At 46.1% G+C, this 20,771-nt stretch overlaps 1 protein-coding gene across 1 annotated transcript in view; it reads left to right on the top strand.

The window, feature by feature from the left end:
- GALNT17 (polypeptide N-acetylgalactosaminyltransferase 17) overlaps nt 1–20,771 on the top strand; it is a 595,450-nt gene that overhangs the window by 288,358 nt on the left and 286,321 nt on the right. Inside the window, exons 4-5 of the mRNA XM_017956661.3 lie at nt 4,787–4,961; nt 9,880–10,077. Coding sequence (XP_017812150.1) covers nt 4,787–4,961; nt 9,880–10,077 — 373 coding nt within the window. The remainder of the gene's footprint in view (nt 1–4,786; nt 4,962–9,879; nt 10,078–20,771) is intronic.

Below are 20,771 nucleotides of genomic sequence, written 5' to 3'. Positions count from 1 at the left end.
AGGATCTTAGGTGAGGGAGTGACTTTCTTTTTTTTCCTTTTTTGAGAGAGTCTCTCTCTGTCGCCCAGACTGGAGTGCAATGGCACAATCTCAGCCCACTGCAACCCCCGCCTCCTGGGTTCAAGCGATTCTTCTACCCCAGCCTCTCGAGTAACTGGGATTACAGACATGTCCCACCACGCCTGGCTAATTTTTGTATTTTTAGTAGAGATAGGGTCGCACCATGTGGCTAGGCTGGCCTCGAACTCCTGAGTTCAAGTGACCTGTTTGCCTAGGCCTCCCAAAGTGCTGGGATTATAGGAATGAGCCTCCATGCCTGGCTAAGGGGGTGACTTTCTAACCAGTGTCAGGTTGGGGATTTGTGTGCTTCCATGGGGGCCTGGGGACCTGGTTTTACTTGGTTAATTTATAGACTCATTCTCTTTAAGGTGAATTTGGGCTCTTGCACCCCATCTCAACTTCAGTTTCTCTCCATTTTCAAATCTCAACACCCTAATGCTCTTAGGTGGTCTCAAACGTGTTCCACCAGAGCCAGGCTTTCTAGAAGCCCTTCTTGAGATGTCCTCATCCAGTTCTCTCTGTGCTGACCCTGTCCCTGCAGGAGACAGCTGAATCTGGAGGGATTTCTTTTTTTCTCACTGGTACCATCGGGGGCCTCCTGTTTGTCTAGATCAACGGGCCATTCTCAGCTCTCATTTTCTCTAATGCATTTGACTTTCCTGACCCAGGAGGTTGAGTAGCTTTTTGAGGACAGGGACTCTGTCCTTCTCACCCACAGAGACTCCTTTAAATATTTATAAAATGAATGCACATATCTTTCTTCCAGAAACTCTGCCAAACACTTTACAGGATAATGCTTCGGAACTGGCGTCATAGGAGCATTATCCTGTAAAGTGTTGGACTCGGTTTTCAACACCTCCAGATGATGCTCTTGGGCTCTCGGATTTGAGAACTGCAGTTCCTCCTTGGAGGCCCATCTGTACTGCCTTGAGCATGGCTTCTCCAGCCCTTCTTCCTTCTACATTCTCTATCCAGCCCTCTACAAAATAAAAGAAATTAGCTGGGCATGGTGGTGCATGCCCCTAGTTCTAGCTGCTCAGGAGGCTGAGGCAGGAGGATTGCTTGAGCCCGGGAGGTGGAGGCTGCAGTGAGCCATGATTGCTCACTAGCCCTTCTTCCTGTCTCCTAACTACATGTGTTCCACAAAGTGTGGTTCTAAGTCTTCTTCCCTGCATTTCCTGGAACTGTCACCCTCTCATGGCCATCAGAGTCTCGTGCCCAGGCTTGAGTACAGTGGCACAATCTCAGTTCACTGTAACTTCCGCACCACCAGGTTCATGTGATTCTCTTGCCTCAGCCCCACTGACTGGCTGGGATTACAGGTGCCTGCCACCATGCCCAGCTAGTTTTTGTTCTTAATAGAGATGAGGTTTCTCCATGTTAGGACGCCATCTCTCGTCATACAGTCCCTGACACCTCTGCCCTGTTTTCTCCCCTCCAGACCATTGTCGTGGTTCAGATGCCTAACCCAGAATGTCCTCTGGCCCCCTCAACCTGTCCTCAGAGAAACTCATCAACTTGTTCTTCCTCTTTTCTTCTTTTTCTCTTTTTAAATCAATTGTATCTGGCCGAGTGTGGTGGCTCACACCTGTAATCCTAGCACTTTAGGAGGCCGAGATAGGGGGATCACTTGAGGCCAGGAGTTCGAGACCAGCAGGGACAACATAGCAAAACACTGTCTCCACTAAAAATACAAAAATTAGCTGAGTATGGTGGCAGGCGCCTGTAGTCCCAGCTACTCGGGAGGCTGGGGCAGGAGAATTATTTGAACCCAGGAAGTGGATGTTGCTGTGAGCTGAGGTCACGCCACTGTACTCCAGCCTGGGTGGCTGAGCGAGATTCCATCTGAAACATAAAATAAAATAAAAATAAAATAAATCAATGGCATCTTCCCAGTTTCCTAGACTGAAACGTTGGTGCTCATGATACTGTCATCTTAGTAGATACAATTTTTCACTTAGGTGTTTTTTGGTGTGCTTATGTATTCTAGAATAGTGAGAGCTCATGTCCAAATCTTCTGCATAACTTAACAACTTTTTCCATGAACGCTCCCAGCCAAAACAATTTCTCTCTCTCTGCGACTCCTCACAGCACTCTTCTTCCATGGCCATTATTTTTTTGTGGGGATGGGGGGGCCATTAGCTTCATTTACCTTATAATATTAAATATTATAATTTATTTTTATTTATTTATTTTTTAGGCGGAGTTTTGCTTTTGTCGCCCAGGCTGGAGTGCAGTGGTGCGATCTCCCCTCACTGTAACCTCTGCCTCCCAGGTTCAAGCGATTCTCCTGCCTCAGCCTCCCGAGTAGCTGGGATTACAGGCACCCGCCACCACACCTGGCTATTTTTTTTTTTAGAAGAGACGGGGTTTCACCATGTTGGCCAGGCTGGTCTCGAACTCCTGATCTCAGGTGATCCACCTGCCTCGGCCTCCCAAAGTACGCCTTCCTGTAATTTTTAAGCATATCTCATCTCCTTAACTCAATTGTAAGCATCTTGAGGGAGCACTTGTGTCTGGATTGTCTTTGAGCACAGGCCAGAGCACAACTCAGTATCTTATAAAGTCCAGAATCACACTGCAGGGACTGGGAAGAGAAGCCTGCTCAGTGTCACTTGTTCTTAAGCCCTGATCATTGGATGGTGGCATCTGCCTCGATGTTTCCATACGCTGTTGTTTGGAACAGTGTGTCCCTGTACCTTGTAAGAGTGAGAATGGTGTCTACTGCTATGCAGTAGGCCCTAGACTTTATAGATGATTTTGGCGGCTGGGCACAGTAGCTCATGCCTGTAATCCCAGCACTTTGGGAGGCTGAGGTGGGTGGATCACCTGAGGCCAGGTGTTTGAGACCAGCCTGACCAACATGGTGAAACCCCATCTCTACTAAAAATACAAAATTAGCCACGTGTGGTGATGCATGCCTGTAGTCCCAGGTACTCAGGAGGCTGAGGCAGGAGAATCACTTGAACCCAGAAGGTAGAGGTTGCAGTGAGCTGAGATCGCACCACTGCATTCCAGTCTGGGCAACAAGAGGGAAACTCCATCTCAAAAAATAAAAATAAGAATGATATTGACTAGTTTGAAAGACAAGCTGTTGTTCATAGGAAGTTATGCAATTAATCAACATTAATAAGTATAATAAACCAATTATTATTAGATTTACCATTTATTGAATGCATGTTGAGTGCTTTCTATATAGCTTTTCCTTTAGTCTTAGCAGCCATAAGGCTAGTACCAAATGATTAGGCTTTATCCTTTTACTCCTTTAATACCTCCCAAAACTCTTTAGATATGAGAAGGCCAGTGGTAATGACCCACACTTTCTTTTGCCAGCCTTACTGATCCATACCCATATATCTCCCCCAAAGTCTCGCAACTGCTTAACAAATGAGGAACTCATTTGATACCCAGATGTGGTGAGTGATGTAGCCAGGAGCTGACATCCTGTTCCTGGGAAGAGCCATGACCAGGTCACAGGTGACGTGGCAGCTAAGAGCTAACAGTGCCTGCGGAACTCCTGGCATGGTGCCCAGCGCTCAGCATTCAGAATGTTCTCCCTGAACTTAACGGAGATTCCTGCAGTCACAAGCCAACCCTGGTCACCAGGTGGGATTCGCCTTGTAGCATTCCATGATCTATGGCCTTTGGTGACATGTCCCTGAGTACCCCAGCACCCATGCAGGGTGTATGGAGTGCAGGTATCTAAGAATCCCCTCCCTGTTAGCCCCTCATTTTCCTCCCTATACCTGGTGATTTTTATGCACACAAAGTATCACTGTTTTGTTTTTTTTTTTTTTTTAAGATGTCTTTATTTTTATTTATTCTTAAAATTAAAGACCAGGTCTTGCTCTGTTGCCCAGGATAGAGTGCAGTGGTGTAACTATAGCTCACTGCAGCCTCCAATTCCTGGGTTCAAGTGATCCTCCTGCTTTGGCCTCCTGAGTAGCCAGGAGTACAGGTGCACAACACCAGACTCGGCTGAGTATCAGTCTTTATGTCTATAGAGTTAGATTCAGTTGAATTGTGTTTCAGCTCTCCCGTTACCACAAATGTGACCTCGGAACAGGTTAGCCTCTCTAAGATTATGTCTTCATTTGCAAAATAGAATTAACGTAGTTAACTAATGGAATTAATCTAGCAACCTCCTGGGGTTTCTGCAAGGATTAAATTAGCTCATAGAAATGCACTTTCCCACCTGCTTGTTGCAGAAGGGAGGGCATTCAATCCCTGGTAGCTTTAGTTCTGCCTCCAAGCTAGCATTTCGACTACTGAGCAGAGACTTATTTTGCATCCCAAGGCACGTACTGTAAGAACGAGTCTGTGTGCAGATGGAAAAGCCCGTATAGAAATTGATAAACTGGATGGACCCATGGGGTAGCAGGAGGACAAGGACAAGGATTCTGGTCAAGTTTGCGGGGAGGGCCACGAAGAAAAAGAATCTTGAAGGACGTCTGCCGGCTCATAGCAGCCAGGATATAAAAGCCAGGCCTGGTTCCCATCCAGCTGTACGGATTGCAAATCGTCAGAAGATAGCTGTCCTGGGTGAATGCATCAGAGATGTCGTCTGACTCCTAGACTGATGAGATTTTCTTTTCTGCCAGAATTACTAACATGCGATTTTTTTGAGATCTTTGAACTCGCTGAAGATCTGTGGGCATTGCAGTGGGTTAGATGCAAATTTGAAGTGACATGTTTATAGACCTTCTTGCATTTTTGTTATTTGCAGAGGAGCTGAAGGTCCCCCTGGAGGAGTATGTCCACAAACGCTACCCCGGGCTGGTGAAGGTGGTGAGAAATCAGAAGAGGGAAGGCCTGATCCGCGCTCGCATTGAGGGCTGGAAGGTGGCCACCGGGCAGGTCACTGGCTTCTTTGATGCCCACGTGGAATTCACCGCTGGCTGGTAGGTCATGAGCTGAAACTCAGGGGTGCTCAAGACCTGCATTGTGGTTGAGAGGGGCTGGAATGCGGGAGGTGGGACATTTCGCCTGTTACCTGTAGGGGCACTGGGAGAACAGAGAAAGACTCGTTGAAGAAGAAAGTGAGACCATTGTCTGGGATAAAACTGGGGAGCAGGGAGAAATTTACCTGCCGTCTGTTCAGTTCATCATCATTGGCATCATCATCATCATCAAAATCCCCAATGAAAATAGTGTATCAGGCTGGGCACGGTGGCTCACGCCTGTAATCCCGACACTTTAGGAGCCCAAGGTGGGTGGATCATTTGAGATCAGGAGTTTGAGACCAGCCTGGGCAACATGGTGAGACCCTGTCTCTACTAAAAATACAAAAATTAACCGGGCATGGTGGAGCACGCCTGTAGTCCTGGCCACTCGGGAGGTTGAGGCAGGAGAATTGCTTGAACTTGGGATGCCAAGGTTGCAGTGAGTCTAGATCACACCACTGCACTCCAGCCTGGGTGACAGAGAGAGACTCCATCTCAAAAAAAAAAAAAAAAAAAAGAAAGAAAAAGAAAATGGCGTATCAAGTAGACAAAACTCAACAGAATCCTTGCAAATGGGACAAGAAGTCATATTTTTCTTGTTCTCTTTTCCTTCTTTGCTGCTGTCTTTGCAGGTTGATGGTTGACTGTCATTGTGAGAAAAGAGATATAGTTATAATTCTGACCACTCAGGTAAAGCTCCCCAGAATTATCTTTCACATCATTCGGAGGAAGGTGAAGCGTATTTTCTGCAGATATGGCCCTGATATTTTTCTAGGTGGAAAGAACAGAGTGTGAGAAACTGGTTGAGTGTACGGGGAGTAGAAGATTTTGGATGCACAAAGAGTGAGGCCACAAAAATGCCAAAATCATGTTAAAATTGGAATAGAACTTTCCCGTTTGAAAGTGTGGTCAGATGATTGTTGCTAAGTAACCAATGATCCATCAAGTTAGAGGTTAAATAACCTGTACCTGGGTTGCTTAATTAGTAAGAAGCAGAGTCTTGTATTTCACAAATATGTTTATTTACACTTATTGAGGCTGTCTTAAGTAGGTGTTGTTCACTGTACTAGATTCGAAGAACCAGTATCCCATCACTAATTAACATTAAAATGTCTGTTCTTCATTTGCAACAACCAATAAACCAATGTTTATGCATATGACCACTTAAGAAACCCGGGACCACTGGTAACACTGACCCCTTCAAGTGCACGCTGGGGTCCGTTGCCATCTCAGACACCAATTTTCCCTCCCAGTTTTTTGCTGTCATCAAACTCTGGTGACACCTAGCTGCATGTCTTCAGCCCCCATCTCTCTCCTGAGCTCCAGAGCTGTTTATCTCTAGTAATAATCATTCCCAAAGTGTGGTGCCCAGACCCGCAGCATCCACAGAATCTGAGAACTTGTCAGAAATACAAATTCATGGGCTCCACCCAGTCGCCTGAAATCACAAGCCGTGCAGGTGGGATCCAGCAGTCTGTTGTAACCAGCCCTCCAGAGGACTCTGATGCATGCTCCAGTTTGAGAAGCACTGAGCCATAATGGAAGCCTTCTGAAAAAGATGCACGCCAACGTTCTGTCACAGCCTCAGGCCTGGCATACCTTGTCTTTTCCTTGGCATCATTGCGTCCTCGTTTCTTTCCTGTCAAAACTGGTTGCCCCCCACATATGTCCCTTTCCCTTGATTTTCCCCTTGCCCTCATGTTACTCATCGCTTCAACCTCCAGCTTCAGCCAGTTTTGTCTGCCATTTCTCCTGTCTCCCTCTTTCAAGAGTGTCTTGACCACCACTCTCCCAGCTTGGTTCTTCCTTGACATTCACCTAAACGAATGCGGTCACTGCTGAAACTCATTCTTTTGACAGATACTTGCTAGATGCCTACTGTATCCCCTGGTGTTGTTCTAGGTTTGGGGTTTGCCTGGCACTGAGTGATTTCTCAGGACTTGCAGTGGTAAGGCTGGAAGAGTCCTGCACAAACTGGGACAGTTGGACACTAAACTGGGGTTCAAAATCTGGCAAGTTTGGTATCTGCCCTCAAGTCTACAGTCTAATTCTAGTCTATCTAATTGAATCCACCTATCATCTGATTCTCCCTGATGTCTGTGACTTTAGTCTTTGCCATTCAGACTCATTTTCCACACGTCTACCTGGGTGGCATAGAGCCCTCTCTGAATTAAAACCCCCTGGTGGTTCTCCATTACAAGGTAGATAGCATGTCTCAACTTTTACCAGGTTCTACTGCAATAAAAGTCTCCAGTCACAATGACTTACAGCAATGCATGTTTCTCTCTTGTCTGCATGGCACATCAGCTGCGGTTGTCTGACTGTGGCTGTGCTTTTATCCTCTGTGTTCTGAGAGTCAAGGAATCCTCCTGTCTAGAACATCCCATCTTTGTGGCTCAGGGAAAAGAACAGTGGCTGAACTTCAAAATGGCTGTTAAAGTTTCTGCTCTGATGTGACACCGTCACTTTCACTCACATCCCATTGGCAAACCAATTCACATGTCCAAGTTAAATGTTAATTGGAGGTTGAGGAAGGAGTGTGCTTCTCTAGGGAAGCATTGCAGGCCATCTGGTAATAGGCAGGACATCCCCAGGGAGGAGGGAGCAAATTATTGGGAATCGTCATACATTGTCTAGTAGACAGTAAGATCAAACTTCTCAGCCACAGAAATATCACTGGGGTCGGGCACGGTGGCTCACACCTCTCAGCACTTTGGGAGGCTGAGGCGGGTGGATCACCTGAGGTCAGAGTTCGAAACCAGCCTGGCTAACGTGGCGAAACCTGTCTCTACTAAAAATACAAATACAGGTGCCTGTAATCCCAGCTACTCAGGAGGCTGAGGCAGGAGAATCGCTTGAACCTGGGAGGCAGAAGTTGCAGTGAGCTGAGATCGCGTCATTGCACTGTAGCTTGGGAGACAAGAGTGAAACTCCGTCTCAAAAAAAAAAAAAAAAAGAAATATCATTGGAACCCAGGTCTTCTGCCTCCATACTCAGTGACTCTTACTGCTGGTGGATGGGCTGAACTGAATGTTTCTATATGCATGGTCTGGGCTTGTGTGGGGTTCATCATGTTTCATCAAGGAGATAGTGGAGCTTCAGAATTAAGACATGAACTGGACCATCTAGGTTAGAAACCTGATTCTACCACCAGTTGGCTGTGTAGCCTGGGGCAAGCTGCTTAACCTCCCTGGTCCTCAGTTTCCTCATTTGGATAATGCTGATCATCGCATCTACCTCATAAGATTATCTTGGGGGTTGCATTAGTCAGCACATGTGAAATATTTAGAATGGCGCCTAACACTAGTAAGTGCTCAATAAAGATCAGCTATCATTAGCTCATAAGAACAATAGCCTGTGTTCAGAGATGATTAGCAAAGGCAGCTGCACAGTCACTGTGACTTGAATAAGGTGGGGGAAATGATCTAGGAGTTGAGAGGAAGAACTCCCACAGGAGAGGTGGTGCTTGGTCTTGGGACCAGGTGGTGAGAGAAGTGGGAGAGGTGGTACTTGGTCTAAGCCTTGTTAGATGGCTGGGCTTTCAGCCAATAGCAAAGGGCATTCCCAGGGGAGAATTTCATGAGTGGAGACTTGGCCAGGGCCATGCTCCTAAGCCTGCCTGGAAGCCTTGGAAAATCAGTGCCATTTGGCTTCAGCTTATATGGTGTGTGCAGAAGTATTGGAAGCAGGTAATGGCCCAGGGTATATTTTATTGCTCATTTTAAATAGAAAGATGAGATGAGCCAACAGGTAATTCAATAGCTGCAAATGAAAAGAGATGGGTTGTCGACTGTGTGTTCTCATTATTCTTCCCGATAATGCAGAGGAATGGGATTTTCGCTTGACTCTGTTCCAAAACCTGCATTCTGTTCTAAGCTGGGAGATTAATGCGCTGGCCTAGGAGAGCCATCTTCTCCTTCTCGAATGTGGGAAATGATCCCTTCCCGCGCCTGCCTCGGAGACGCACGATGTTGGAGGTGTCTGACCATCTGCTGTCTCCTAAGTCTCCTAAGCCAGCGGGCTATGCCTTGAACCTGAAGCCAGATCACTGACGAATGCCCGCTGCAGCCTCGAGCTGGGGAAGTGAGCAGGAAGCCAGGATTCTGCCTGCCTTTGCATTTAATTAGTTTCCAGTCTTCTATTGCTAACCAATTCAATTAGGTCCCTTCTAAGAAATCAAATCATCAATTAAAACAACTGAAATAATCACGCACACACACACACACACACAATTAAATCATCAATTAAAACAACAGAAATAATCATGCCAACACACACACACACACACACACATACACGCACACAAAATTAATTAAAACAACTGAAATAATCACGCGCGCGCACACACACACACACACACATACACACACACACACACACAGAAGCTAGTGATATATGTATTAAAACCAGGCCATCCCAGGCAGAAGTGACCTATTTTGGGAAAGGAAATTCAGTGCCAGCAGAAAAAACAAGCGGTGGCAGTCAGTGCCCTAGGGGTAAACTGACGACACTGTATAAAACTGTCATGCAGTGTAAATCGTGGAGTCCACTGTCAATATGAAAGTGAGACTTGGCACTTTCTTGGGAAGGAGACCCCATGTTCTGAACTCTTGCTCTAGGCTTTTCAGGCTGGAGTAGGCATCACTGTAGTAATTCCAACAAGGGTGAAGGGGTGAGCTGATTTCATACACTTTACAGCCCAGGTGTGAAGCTGCAGGATCCAGCATGGACAGGTCCCTGGAAGCCTCAGTTTCCATCTGAGTTCCAGCCTTCCCGAAGCCCAGCCTTTTAGCTAAATGCTGTTCATTTCCTGTGGTCTTGGGAGGTGTGCCTCAGGAGAGAGAAGAAAGGTTTCATGTCTGTTTCTCTGTTTCAGGGCTGAGCCGGTTCTATCCCGCATCCAGGAAAACCGGAAGCGTGTGATCCTCCCCTCCATTGACAACATCAAACAGGACAACTTTGAGGTGCAGCGGTACGAGAACTCGGCCCACGGGTACAGCTGGGAGCTGTGGTGCATGTACATCAGCCCCCCAAAAGACTGGTGGGACGCCGGAGACCCTTCTCTCCCCATAAGGTCTGTGGCTGGTGAGCCCTGGCGGCCAACAAGCCCCCAAATTCAAGGGTACAAAGGAGCCACTGAGAGAGGCCAGAAAAGCCTGCCTTGGGCTCGAGCAGCTGTGTGCACACAGCTCTCCAGGAGCCGTGGTTGTCTCAGGATCACAGCTTTCTTGCAGAGGGAGGATGTTACATTTTGCACCTTTATGTAAAGTTTTCAAGTGCAGCTTTTCAACGGCGATACTGAGAAGTTTCAAATTGATAGTAATGTTCACACTTCTTTATTCTTCCTCGTCTAGGAGGAGCTGTGTTCAGAAACTTTTAAGGATGAAGTTTGAAAGTTATTTTTTCTGGGGCTATTTTATACTTGTTGAAGTCTTGTACTGTTGTTGTGTTTGCACTCTTTTTCATGATACAAGATCATATAGAAAAGGACAAGGGGGTGTGGCATTCTGGGAAGCTGGAGGGACGTTGGGGAGCTCTTTAGAACTCTTGTCCCGGGTCCCACCAAGCTGCCTCTCAGGATATGGAGATCAATATCTCGAGGCATAATTGCAAAACTCAAATAGAAAGGAGGTTGAGGCTGGGCATGGTGGCTCATCCCTGTAATCCCACACTGTGGGAGGCCAAAGTGGTTGGATCACCTGAGGTCAGGAGTTCAAGATCAGCCTGGCCAACATGGCAAAACCCCTTCTTTACTAAAAATAAAAAGATTAGACAGGCATGGTGGCAGGCACCTGTTATCCCAGCTACTTGGGAGGTTGAGACAGGAGAATCACTTGAACCTGGGAGGTGGAGGTTGCAGTGAGCTGAGATCATGCCATCGCACTCCAGCCTGGGCAACAAGAGCAAAACTCCATCTCGGAAAAAAAAAAGCAAGGAGGTTGAATGAATATTGATTTCAATGCTGTATTAGTTTCCTCTTGCTGCTATAACAAATTACTATGAAAACAATGACTTGAAACCACACAGATTGATGTTCTTACAGTTCTTGAGGTCGGAAGTTTGCAATGAGCCGATGGAACTAAAATAAAGGAGGGGTTGGGTCAGGAGGGCTGGGTCCTTCTGGGGGCTCTCGGGGAGATCTATCTCATTGCCTTTTCCAGCTTCCAGAAGCTGCCTCCTCCCTCGGCTCATGGCTATGTTGCATCTCCCTTTCTCTCCAGCATCCTTCATCACGTGACCTTTTCCTCCTTTGCTTCCTTCCCTCCCACTTGTAAAGGCTCTTATGATTATATTTTGGGTCCATACAAATAATCCAGGATTATCTCCCATCTTGAGATCCTTAACTTAATGGCATCTGCAAAGTCCTTTTCCCAAATAAGGGACCATTCACAGGTTCCTAATCTCTGGAACCTGTGAATAGTCCCTTAGGAAAAAGTGAAATGGGAGTGTTCCCTTAAACCTTTGCGGGGCATATGACAGGGGTATGGCTTGCTTCTTCAGTGCCCCACTGCTCAAACCCCTAGGGGGATCATGCAGATGGGTAGGTTTCAGGGAGCATTTTGGGACTCCGACTCCATGGCAGTCTCTAGGGTTGAGTGTTTATGGCTCCTGAAGCCTCTGTTGGTGTGTGTTACAATGTACTCTTTCAGCTTTGCCATCTGCAGGCAGGTTGTGTTAATCAGCTTAGTTAGACCCTCTGGCTTATCACAAGGACAGAGGGCTTTCTGTATCCCGGGTCCTTGTCCTCGTGTATCAGAAAAACCAGATCACATGTGGGCTTGGAGAATGAGTGCAAGGTTTTCCTGAGTGGTGGAGGTAGCTCTCGAGAAGATGGATGGGGAGCAGGAAGGGGATGGAGTGGGAAGGTGGTCTTCCCCTGGAGTCGGGTAGCACAGCAGCCAGACTCTCCTCCAACTACCCCTGGCCGAACTCCCCTCAGCATCCACGTCATTCTGCTGTTGCTGGCCTGCCAGTGTCTGCTGGTGTCTGTCCGTGTGTTCTTCTGCTCCTCTCAACGTCCAGCTGCTTGTGTCTGTGCCCACTATGGTCCCGGGTTTTTATGGGCACAGGATGAGGGATGGGTATGGTGGGTCAAAAGGCAACTTTTTGACTGCGAAAACAGAAATACCTGTCCTCATTTAGGTCCGTGAGCACAGGCCCAAGAGTGGAGCCCTTGCCAGGGACCCTGCCCTTCTCTACCTAGCACTTCCCTGCCCCTGTTCCATATCAAAAGGACTTTGCAGATGCGATGTGGAAATCCTAATCTCTGGAACCTGTGAATGGTGCCTTATTTGGGGGAAATGGCTTGGTTGAAAATCCTTTGATCCCCGAGTTATAGTTCAGGACTTTATGTGAGTTCTTCTTGAGGACCAAACTGACTCTTAAAATCATGATTCTGTCTTAAGTCGGGAGAGGCAGGAGAGGCCTGTGTACCTGGGCTCGGTTTTAGGGGTGTGGTTGTTGGTGTTAAGATAGCAAGATGGAATAATGGAGTAAGGATGAAGGCTTTTTCCAGATAGTCATGAAGTTCTTTCTCAGTTAAAACATTTGTGATTAACAAGAGTAAGAGTTTAGCCAGGCCCAGTGGCCCACACCTCTCATCTCAGCACTTTGGGAGGCCAAGACAGGAGGATTGCTTGAATTCAGGAGTTTAAGACCAGCCTGGGCAACATAGCCAGATTGTGTCTCCATTGAAATAAAATTTTAAAAAATTAGCCAGGTGGTGGTGTGCTCTTGTAATCCCAGCTACTCAGGAGGCTGAGGAGGGAGGATTGCTGGAGCCCAGGAGGGCGAGGCTGTAGTGGGCTGTGATTGTATCATGGCACTCCAGCCTGGGCAATAGAAGGAGACCCTGTCACAAATAATAATAATAAAAAAAAGAGTAAGCTTTTGAAAAGTTCTGTTAATTTTCTGCTCACACCAAGAGCTGAAAAATTGCATAGGAGTAGAGCCAGCCATGGGCAAATTTGTACAACAGAGAAGGTAAATCTTTTGGGTCTACAACTTCCTCAAGCTGTCTTGCGGCTCAGCTCCCACCCAACCTGTTCATCATGGAGTGTTTCAGGACCATATTCTTGGCTATCTGCAAATAACATTAATAGTGTAAGGTTAACTAAAGCAAAGCCTTCAGGGATATTTGAGGTTTAATGGCGAGTGCTTGAAGACATGTTGACCTTTAGATCTCAAAGGGATGAAACTCAAAGGATGGACTCGCAGACAGTGACTTTCATGTGTTGTCTAAAAGATACTTTCTCCCAAGTCTCCGCACTGACACACAGGAGACTGGCCTCCAGCCAGGACAGATAACAGTATGAAGGTGTGACTGTAAGTGCTAGCAACAGAGAAAAAGAAGTGCTTGCAGTGCAGTGCCTTCGGATGCCCAGCAAACATCTATAATGACTGTCTCTGAGTGGCTCTAAGCAAAAAATTAGCTTGTATTTCATGAGTTACGGTAACATTAACAGATGATTAATATGCACTTTGAAAAGACTCAAGAAAATAGTCATGATCATGAGTCATTAATATTATATGCATCTCTGATGTACAAAATAGAATCAAATGCCAATGATCTCTTTTTAATGTGTCTTAACTTACGGGATGCTTAATTTGTTAATAGTTGATGGGGAAATTTAATTGTAGGGATGAATTTTTATGGTCCTTCTGAAATTATTAAGCAGATACAATATGCTTTCTTAGACATGAGGACATGGCGGTTTCTCTTTCTTGCTGTGATGCCAAAATTTTAATAGTTACGATTTTACTCCAGTAAAAGATGGGCCAAGGAGAACGTTTCATCATCCAAATGGTATTACATTAGACGAGTCTTTAGATACTGAGACTTCCCAGTAAGCAACATAATATAGGAGATTTGCATTAAGGGAATTGATAATTCCTTCTGTTTCAGTTCTTTTCCTATTTCTTTCTGTATATATTAATATCTTTTTTGTCCTGCCTGCTAAATAGCTATTTTCTCAGGTTTTCTCTTTGTCCTCCACTCTTCTTTTCTACACCTGAGTTTCCAGTATGGCAAGTGGGTAAGTGCCATGAAAGAGGGCAAAAGCTGACTGTAAGGGTAAGAGGTTGGGGAACTGAAGAACACAGGTCCTGCCCAAGGAGGCAACAGTTCCCAGCTCTGCTTGATGGTGCTGGGGGTACATAAGGCCAGTGTGTTTAGGCCTTCAGAATTTTTTTTTTTTTTTGAGACGAAGTCTAGCCCTGTCACCCAGGCTGAGTGCAGGAGCGCAATCTTGGCTCACTGCAACCTCTGCCTACCGGGTTTGAGCAATTCTTCTGCCTCAGCCTCCTGAGTAGCTGGGACTAAAGGCACGCGCCACCATGCCTGGCTAATTTTTTGTATTTTTGGTGGAGACGGGGTTCCACTGTGTTGACCAGGCTGGTCTCGAACTCCTGACCTTGTGATCTGCCTGTCTTGGCTTCCCAAAGTGCTGGGATTGCGGGCGTGAGCCACTGCACTTGGCCCAGAATTTTAAGAGCAGCCATAAATCTAGAGCCTTTGTGAAATCTCCTGCCTTCTAAATGTTGACAATAAACCTCTCTTCTTCAAAACTTCAAGGACCCAACCGCATGTGTCTAGACTGCATTGGACCACTCAGCCCCCAGAACTTGATCTTGCCTTTACACTCAACTCCTTGGAGACCTGTGTTGTTCCCAGGATAGCTTTTATTTATGCATCTCGCACTGGCAGTGGGCACCCGTGATATGTATTGTGGGTGCCATGGTGGGTGTATTAGTTCTTGCCCTGCTGTAAAGAAATACCTGAGACTGGGGAATTTATAAAGAAAGGAGGTTTAATTGGCTCAGGATTCAGCAGGCTGTACAGGAAGCATGGAGGCTTCTGCTTCTGGGGAGGCCTCAGGAATCTTACAGTCATGGCAGAAAGGGAAGCAGGCACGTCTTACATGGCCAGAGTAGGAGGAAGAAGAGAGAGGGAGAAGGTGCCACACAATGTTAAATAACCAGATCTCGTGGGAACTCTATCACGAAAACAGCACCAAAGGGATGGTGCTAAACCATTCGTGAAGGATCCAGCCTCATGATCCAATCACCTCCCACCAGGCCCCACCTCCAGCACTGAAGATTACAATTCAACATGAGATTTGGGTGGGGGCACAGAGCCAAACCATGTCAGTGGGGCTAGGGGATTTGGGGAAAGTGTCACTCAAAGTCATAGGAGCAACATGGCCAGACTTCCTGGAACTCGAATTCAGCCTGTAGAGATTCCCCTCATGTTGTATTGTTGTGTGTACACAGGCCTGTCTGCTGAGCTTCGTCTGTGTAAGCAGCACTGACCCAGCTCTTGTGTCTGTGTAGAGAAGCTCCCTAAATCTGCTATCTTAAGCTCTGATTGTTCTCCAAGAGTGACTTCTTTTCTGTTAGGCGATTCTTGCATTGCTACAAAGAAATGCCTGAGGCTGAGTAATTTATAAAGGAAAGAGGTTTCATTGGCTCACAGTTATGCAGGTTGTACAAACATGACACTGGCATCTGCTTGGCTTTTGAGGAGGCTTCATAGAGCTTTTACTCATGGCAGAATGTGTGAAGCGGGAGCTGGCACATCTCACAGCAAAAGCAGGAAGAAGAGGCGGTGGCTCATACTTTTAATCTCAACACTTTGGGAGGCCAAGGTGGGCTGATCACCTGAGATCAGGAGTTCAAGACCAGCCTAGCCAACATGAATAAACCCTGTCTCTACTAAAAATGCAAAAATTAGCTGAGCATGGTGACACATTCCTGTAATCCCAGTTACTCGAGAGGATGAGGCAGGAGAATCACTTGAACTTGGGAGGCAGAGGTTGCAGTGAGCCAAGATCATGCCACCTGTACTCCAACCTGGGTGACATAGCAAGACTCCAGACTCCATCTTAAAAAAAAAGATATTGGCTACTTAGAAAGACAAGCTTGTTGTTCATAGGAAGTTATACCATTGATCCTATTAATAATGATAATAAATGAGTTATTACTAGATTTACCATTTACTGAATGCATATTGAGGACTTTATATATAGCTTTTCATTTACCCATTTTTTTTTTTTTTTTTTTTTTTTTTGAGATGGAGTCTTGCTTTGTTGCTCAGGCTGGAGTGCAGTGGTGCGATCTCGGCTCACTGCAACCTCCACCTCCCAGGTTGAAGCCATTCTCTTGCCTCAGCCTCCCAAGTAGCTGGGACTACATGTGCATGCCACCACACCTGGCTTTTTTTTTTTTTTTTTTTGTGTTTTTAGTAGAGATGAGGTGTTACCATGTTAGCCAGGATGGTCTCAATCTCTTGAACTCATGATCTGCCCGCCTTGGCCCCCCAAACTGCTGGGATTACAGGTGTGAGCCACCACACCCGGCCTCATTTACTTTTAATAGTCATAAAGCTAGTACCATATGATTAGGCAGTATCCTTTTTTTGTTTTCAGTGTCCACACCACATTGGGGTGTAGGCAATCTGAACCTCCAGGTTGCTTTTTTGACCCCATGCAGTCAGTGACTCCCTTCAGCTGGCCTCTCCCAGGGCACCCTCGACTTTTGCCTTCTTGTTTGCCCCATGTCCTCTTATTCCTGGAGTCTCCATGCTCTGGTAAGCCACTGTCTAGGGCAGTGGTCCTCAACCCCTGAGTTGCAGACCAGTGCTGGTCCTAGTCCATGGCCTGTTAGGAACTGAGCCTCACAGCAGGAGGTGAGTGGCAGGCGAGCGAGCAAGCGAAGCTTCATCTGTATTTACAGCCTCTCCCCATCTCCCACATTCCCTCCTGAGCTCGGCTTCTCATCAAATCAGCGGTGGTATTCAATTCTCATAGGAGCACAAATCCTATTATGAACTGCGCATGTGAAGGATGTAAGTTACATGTTCCTCATGAGATAATCTAATACCTGATCTTTTGAGGTAGAACAGTTTCATCCTGAAACCATCCCCACCCACCACCCCTGTCCATGGAAAAACTGTCTTCCATGAAACCAGTCCCTGGTGCCAAAAAGGTGGGAGACTGCTGGTCTAGAAGCATCCCTTTTGGTTTTGTTTATGATATTGTTTTTGATTGTGGCAATATATATGTAACATAAATTTTACCATTTTATCCATTGTAAAGTGTGAAATTCTGTGGCAATAAGGACATTCCTAATGTTGTGCAACTATCTCCACGATCTACTTCCAGAGTTTTCTTATTCCCCCAAATAGCAACCCAGTACACATTAAGCAGTCATTTCCTATTCCTCCCTCCCACCTAACCGTGACAGCTGCCAATCTAATTTCTGTCTCTATGGATTTGCCTATCGTGAACTTTTCATATAAGTGGAGTCCTACAGAATATGACTTTTTGTTTCTGGCATCTTTTATTAGCATACAGTTTATGAGGTTCATTCATGCATGAGAAATCCATTGCTTTTCTTGGTGGACATCCCTTTTATTTTTATTTTTTTGAGACAGTCTTTCCCTGTCACCCAGGCTGGAGTGCAGTGGCGCGATCTTGGCTCACTGACCTCTGTCTTCTGGGTTCAATCAGTTCTCCTGCCTCAGCTTCCCAAGTAGCTGGGACTATAGGCATGCACCACCACGCCCAGCTAATTTTTGCATTTTTAATAGAGACGGGGTTTCATCATGTTGGCCAGGATGGTCTTGATCTCTTGACCTTGTGATACGCCCGCCTCAGCCTCCCAAAGTGCTGGGATTACAGGCATGAGCCGCTGCACCTGGCTGACATCGTTTTTAAAGTGGTTCCAAGTCCACACCTTCTGCAGATTCCGTATCTGGTTTCTGGGATTTGCACACCTTTGTCCCTCTTAGGTGGAAAGATAGCTTCCCTGACCAGGGCTCCCCTGTGCTCCAGAGGGCACATTTCCTTTCATAAGTGTGAGTCACACACGAGTGAACATGTGTGTCCACTTCCAGGGACACCGGCCACTAGGCTTGGGGTTAGATGGTAGGACTCTCGCCCCTCCCTTGGGGTACAGTTTGCTTCTGGGAAACCCTCCTGACACCTTCCTTTCCCAGACTCCACTTACTTGTCCTAAGTACTCAGCTAATCTGCTTGTCTGTCTATTGAAATTTTTGCAAGATCTCTTTGAATACAGCATCTGTTGTTCAGAATGTCTTCAGCCCCAGTGTGGACACGAAGAACCCTGTTTTAACACAGTACATACAGCTGAAGGCATGGAACAGGGAGAAGGGGGAAGTCTGAAGACAGACAGGAAGGGGTGGGGGCTGACTGGGAAAGAAAAACTCTGAAGAAGGAGGCATGGGTGGGCTCAGGACGTGAACACTGGTTTGGTCTTGAACAGTAGGAAGGGCAAAGTCATGTTGTCTGACTCACATTTTCCTTGTGAATGAGGAAAGAAAATCATTTGTTAAGAGTGAGAGCTGGACCTTGGATAGGAGGCTACCCAAAAGGGGTAAAAGTCTGGAATCATTGCAGAAAGTTCACCGAAAACAGAAAAAATAATGGCTGTTTCAAGGTGCAAAGAATATAAATTCAACAAAATTTCCACCAGGATTTCTTTTTCTTAGTTATTTATATTTTTAGAGATAAGATCTCACTCTGTTGCCCAGGCTGGAGTGCAGTGGTGAGATCATAGTTCACCATGGCCTCCAACTCCTGGGATCAAGCGATACTCCTGCCTCAGCCTCCAGAGCTGGGACCACAGGCATGTGCCACCATGCACAGCTAATTTTTTAATTTTTTCTTGAGACAGAGTCTCACTCTGTCTCCCAGGCTGGAGTGCAATAGCACTACCTCAGCTCATTGCAACCTCCACCTTCTGGGTTCAAGCGATTCTCCTACTGCAGCCTCCTGAGTAGCTGGGATTACCAGTGCCCACCACCACACCCAGCTAATTGTTGTACTTTTAGTAGAGATAGAGTTTTATCATGTTGGGAAGACTGCTTTCAAACTCCTGACCTCAAGTGACCTGCCCGCCTCAGCCTTCCAAAGTGCTGGGATTACATATGTGAGCCACTGTGCCTGGCTCTAATTTGAAAAGAATGTAAAGTCAGGGATCTTGCTATGTTGCCCAGGCTGGTCTTGATCTCCTGGCGTCAAGCAATCCTCTTCCCTTGTCATCCCAAAGCAGTGGGATTATGAGCAAGAGCTACTGCACCTGACTCCACCAGGATATCTGGAAAAAAACCTACCATGAATTCAGTTGTGTTTTGTTATGAACTCAGATTTTATTATTCATGATATTATGTATATATATGAGGAAAAGAGTGAGGTATAAGATAAGAATGAAGGATGCCGTTTATTTAGCCTGAACGCACCTAGATTAGGTGCACCCTAAGTTCATAAAAACCTGGCTTAGTTCTGCTGCCTTCATAGTTTGAGAACTGCTGATCTGCAAAAGCCTGGGACTTTCACCATGAGAGGGAAGGTTCCAAAATGCCACAGATGGGACATTTTATAGCATGTTGCTTTCAGGGCACCGGCTGAAAGCTGAGTCAGGCGTCTTCTGCGAGGTGACAGTGGTTCCTCCCTGCTCTGTGTTAGGTGGTCCTATAATTAGTGACATTGCTCATGAATAACTAATTAAAGGCAATGATTAACAATTTAGCAATCCTTAATCCAACATATAATTTGATAATAAATTATAAGGTACGGGTGCTGTTAGAGCCTCTTAGACTCCTTTCGTTGAAAGGGATGCTTTGGATATATAGTTGCTGGGATCTCAAATTCTTTGCACAGATATGTACAAAGGGAGAAGGTTAGTTCTTCCTCCCTAGAGGAATATGACTGGCTTACAGAGGAGGAAAGCTTTAAGAGAAGAAATCAGACTTTAAAATAGAGGTATCTTTCCTATGCATCAGCAAATACATTTTAGGGGCCAATTGTGTGCTCAGCTTCATGGTAAGCATTTCCAGCAGGGGATAGTATTGGTAAATGAAATGATTCTCCTGTCTTGAAGGAGTTCATGGGTGGTGACACAGGCTTTCAAATGCGTGTGATAGCACTTCAGGGCAAGGCAATGTGGAATCATGGGAGGGAGGGAATTTTGCCATTGGAGTGGATGGAAAAGCTCATAGCCATAACTAACACTGGAATATTCTACGTGCCGGGTACTGTTCTTGTGTTTAGCACTATACAAATCTATTCACTCCTTATTCTCACCCTATGAGAATTTTCTTTTTTTTTTTCAGACAGAGTCTTGCTCTGTCACCCAGGCCAGAGTGCAGCGGTGCGATCTCAGCTCACTGCAACCTCTGCCTCCCGGGTTCAAGTGATTCTCCTGCCTCAGCCACCTGAGTAGCTGGGACTATAGACATGCACCACCACACCTGGCTAATTTTTGTACATTTAGTAGAGATGAGTTTTGCCATGTTGGTCAGGTTAGTCTTGGACTCCTAACCTCAAGTGATACGTCCACCTCAGCCTCCCAAGGTGCTGGGATTACAGGTGGGAGCCACCGTGCCCAGCCAAGATGAATATTATTATATCCTTTTTACAGGCAGAGCTGCTGAAGCATGAGTTAAGCACCTTACCCAAGGTCACACACCTGGTAAGAGGTTAAGCTGGGATTCAGATGTAGTCAGGCCCAGAATCTGTGTTCTTACCTGCTGTTTTCTCTTTCCTGGAAAAGATGTGACTAGCTGGACCTTGCCAGCTGGAGGAGATTTTCACCGGCTGAGTATATGCGAGATAACCCAATGCATGTAGAGTTCTGCAAATCAGTGTATTTGGGGTCTTAAAGCCCACTCTCATGTTTCATGATTCACGAGAACTCTCGAAACTCAGAAAAGCAGTACAATCATGGTTATTATTTGTTAATGATGAA

This window comes from Papio anubis, chromosome 4 (assembly GCF_008728515.1).
Source record: "Papio anubis isolate 15944 chromosome 4, Panubis1.0, whole genome shotgun sequence".
Taxonomy (NCBI): domain Eukaryota; kingdom Metazoa; phylum Chordata; class Mammalia; order Primates; family Cercopithecidae; genus Papio; species Papio anubis.
Note: the sequence above shows the minus strand (reverse complement) of the source record. Positions and strands in the feature narration are given on the sequence as shown.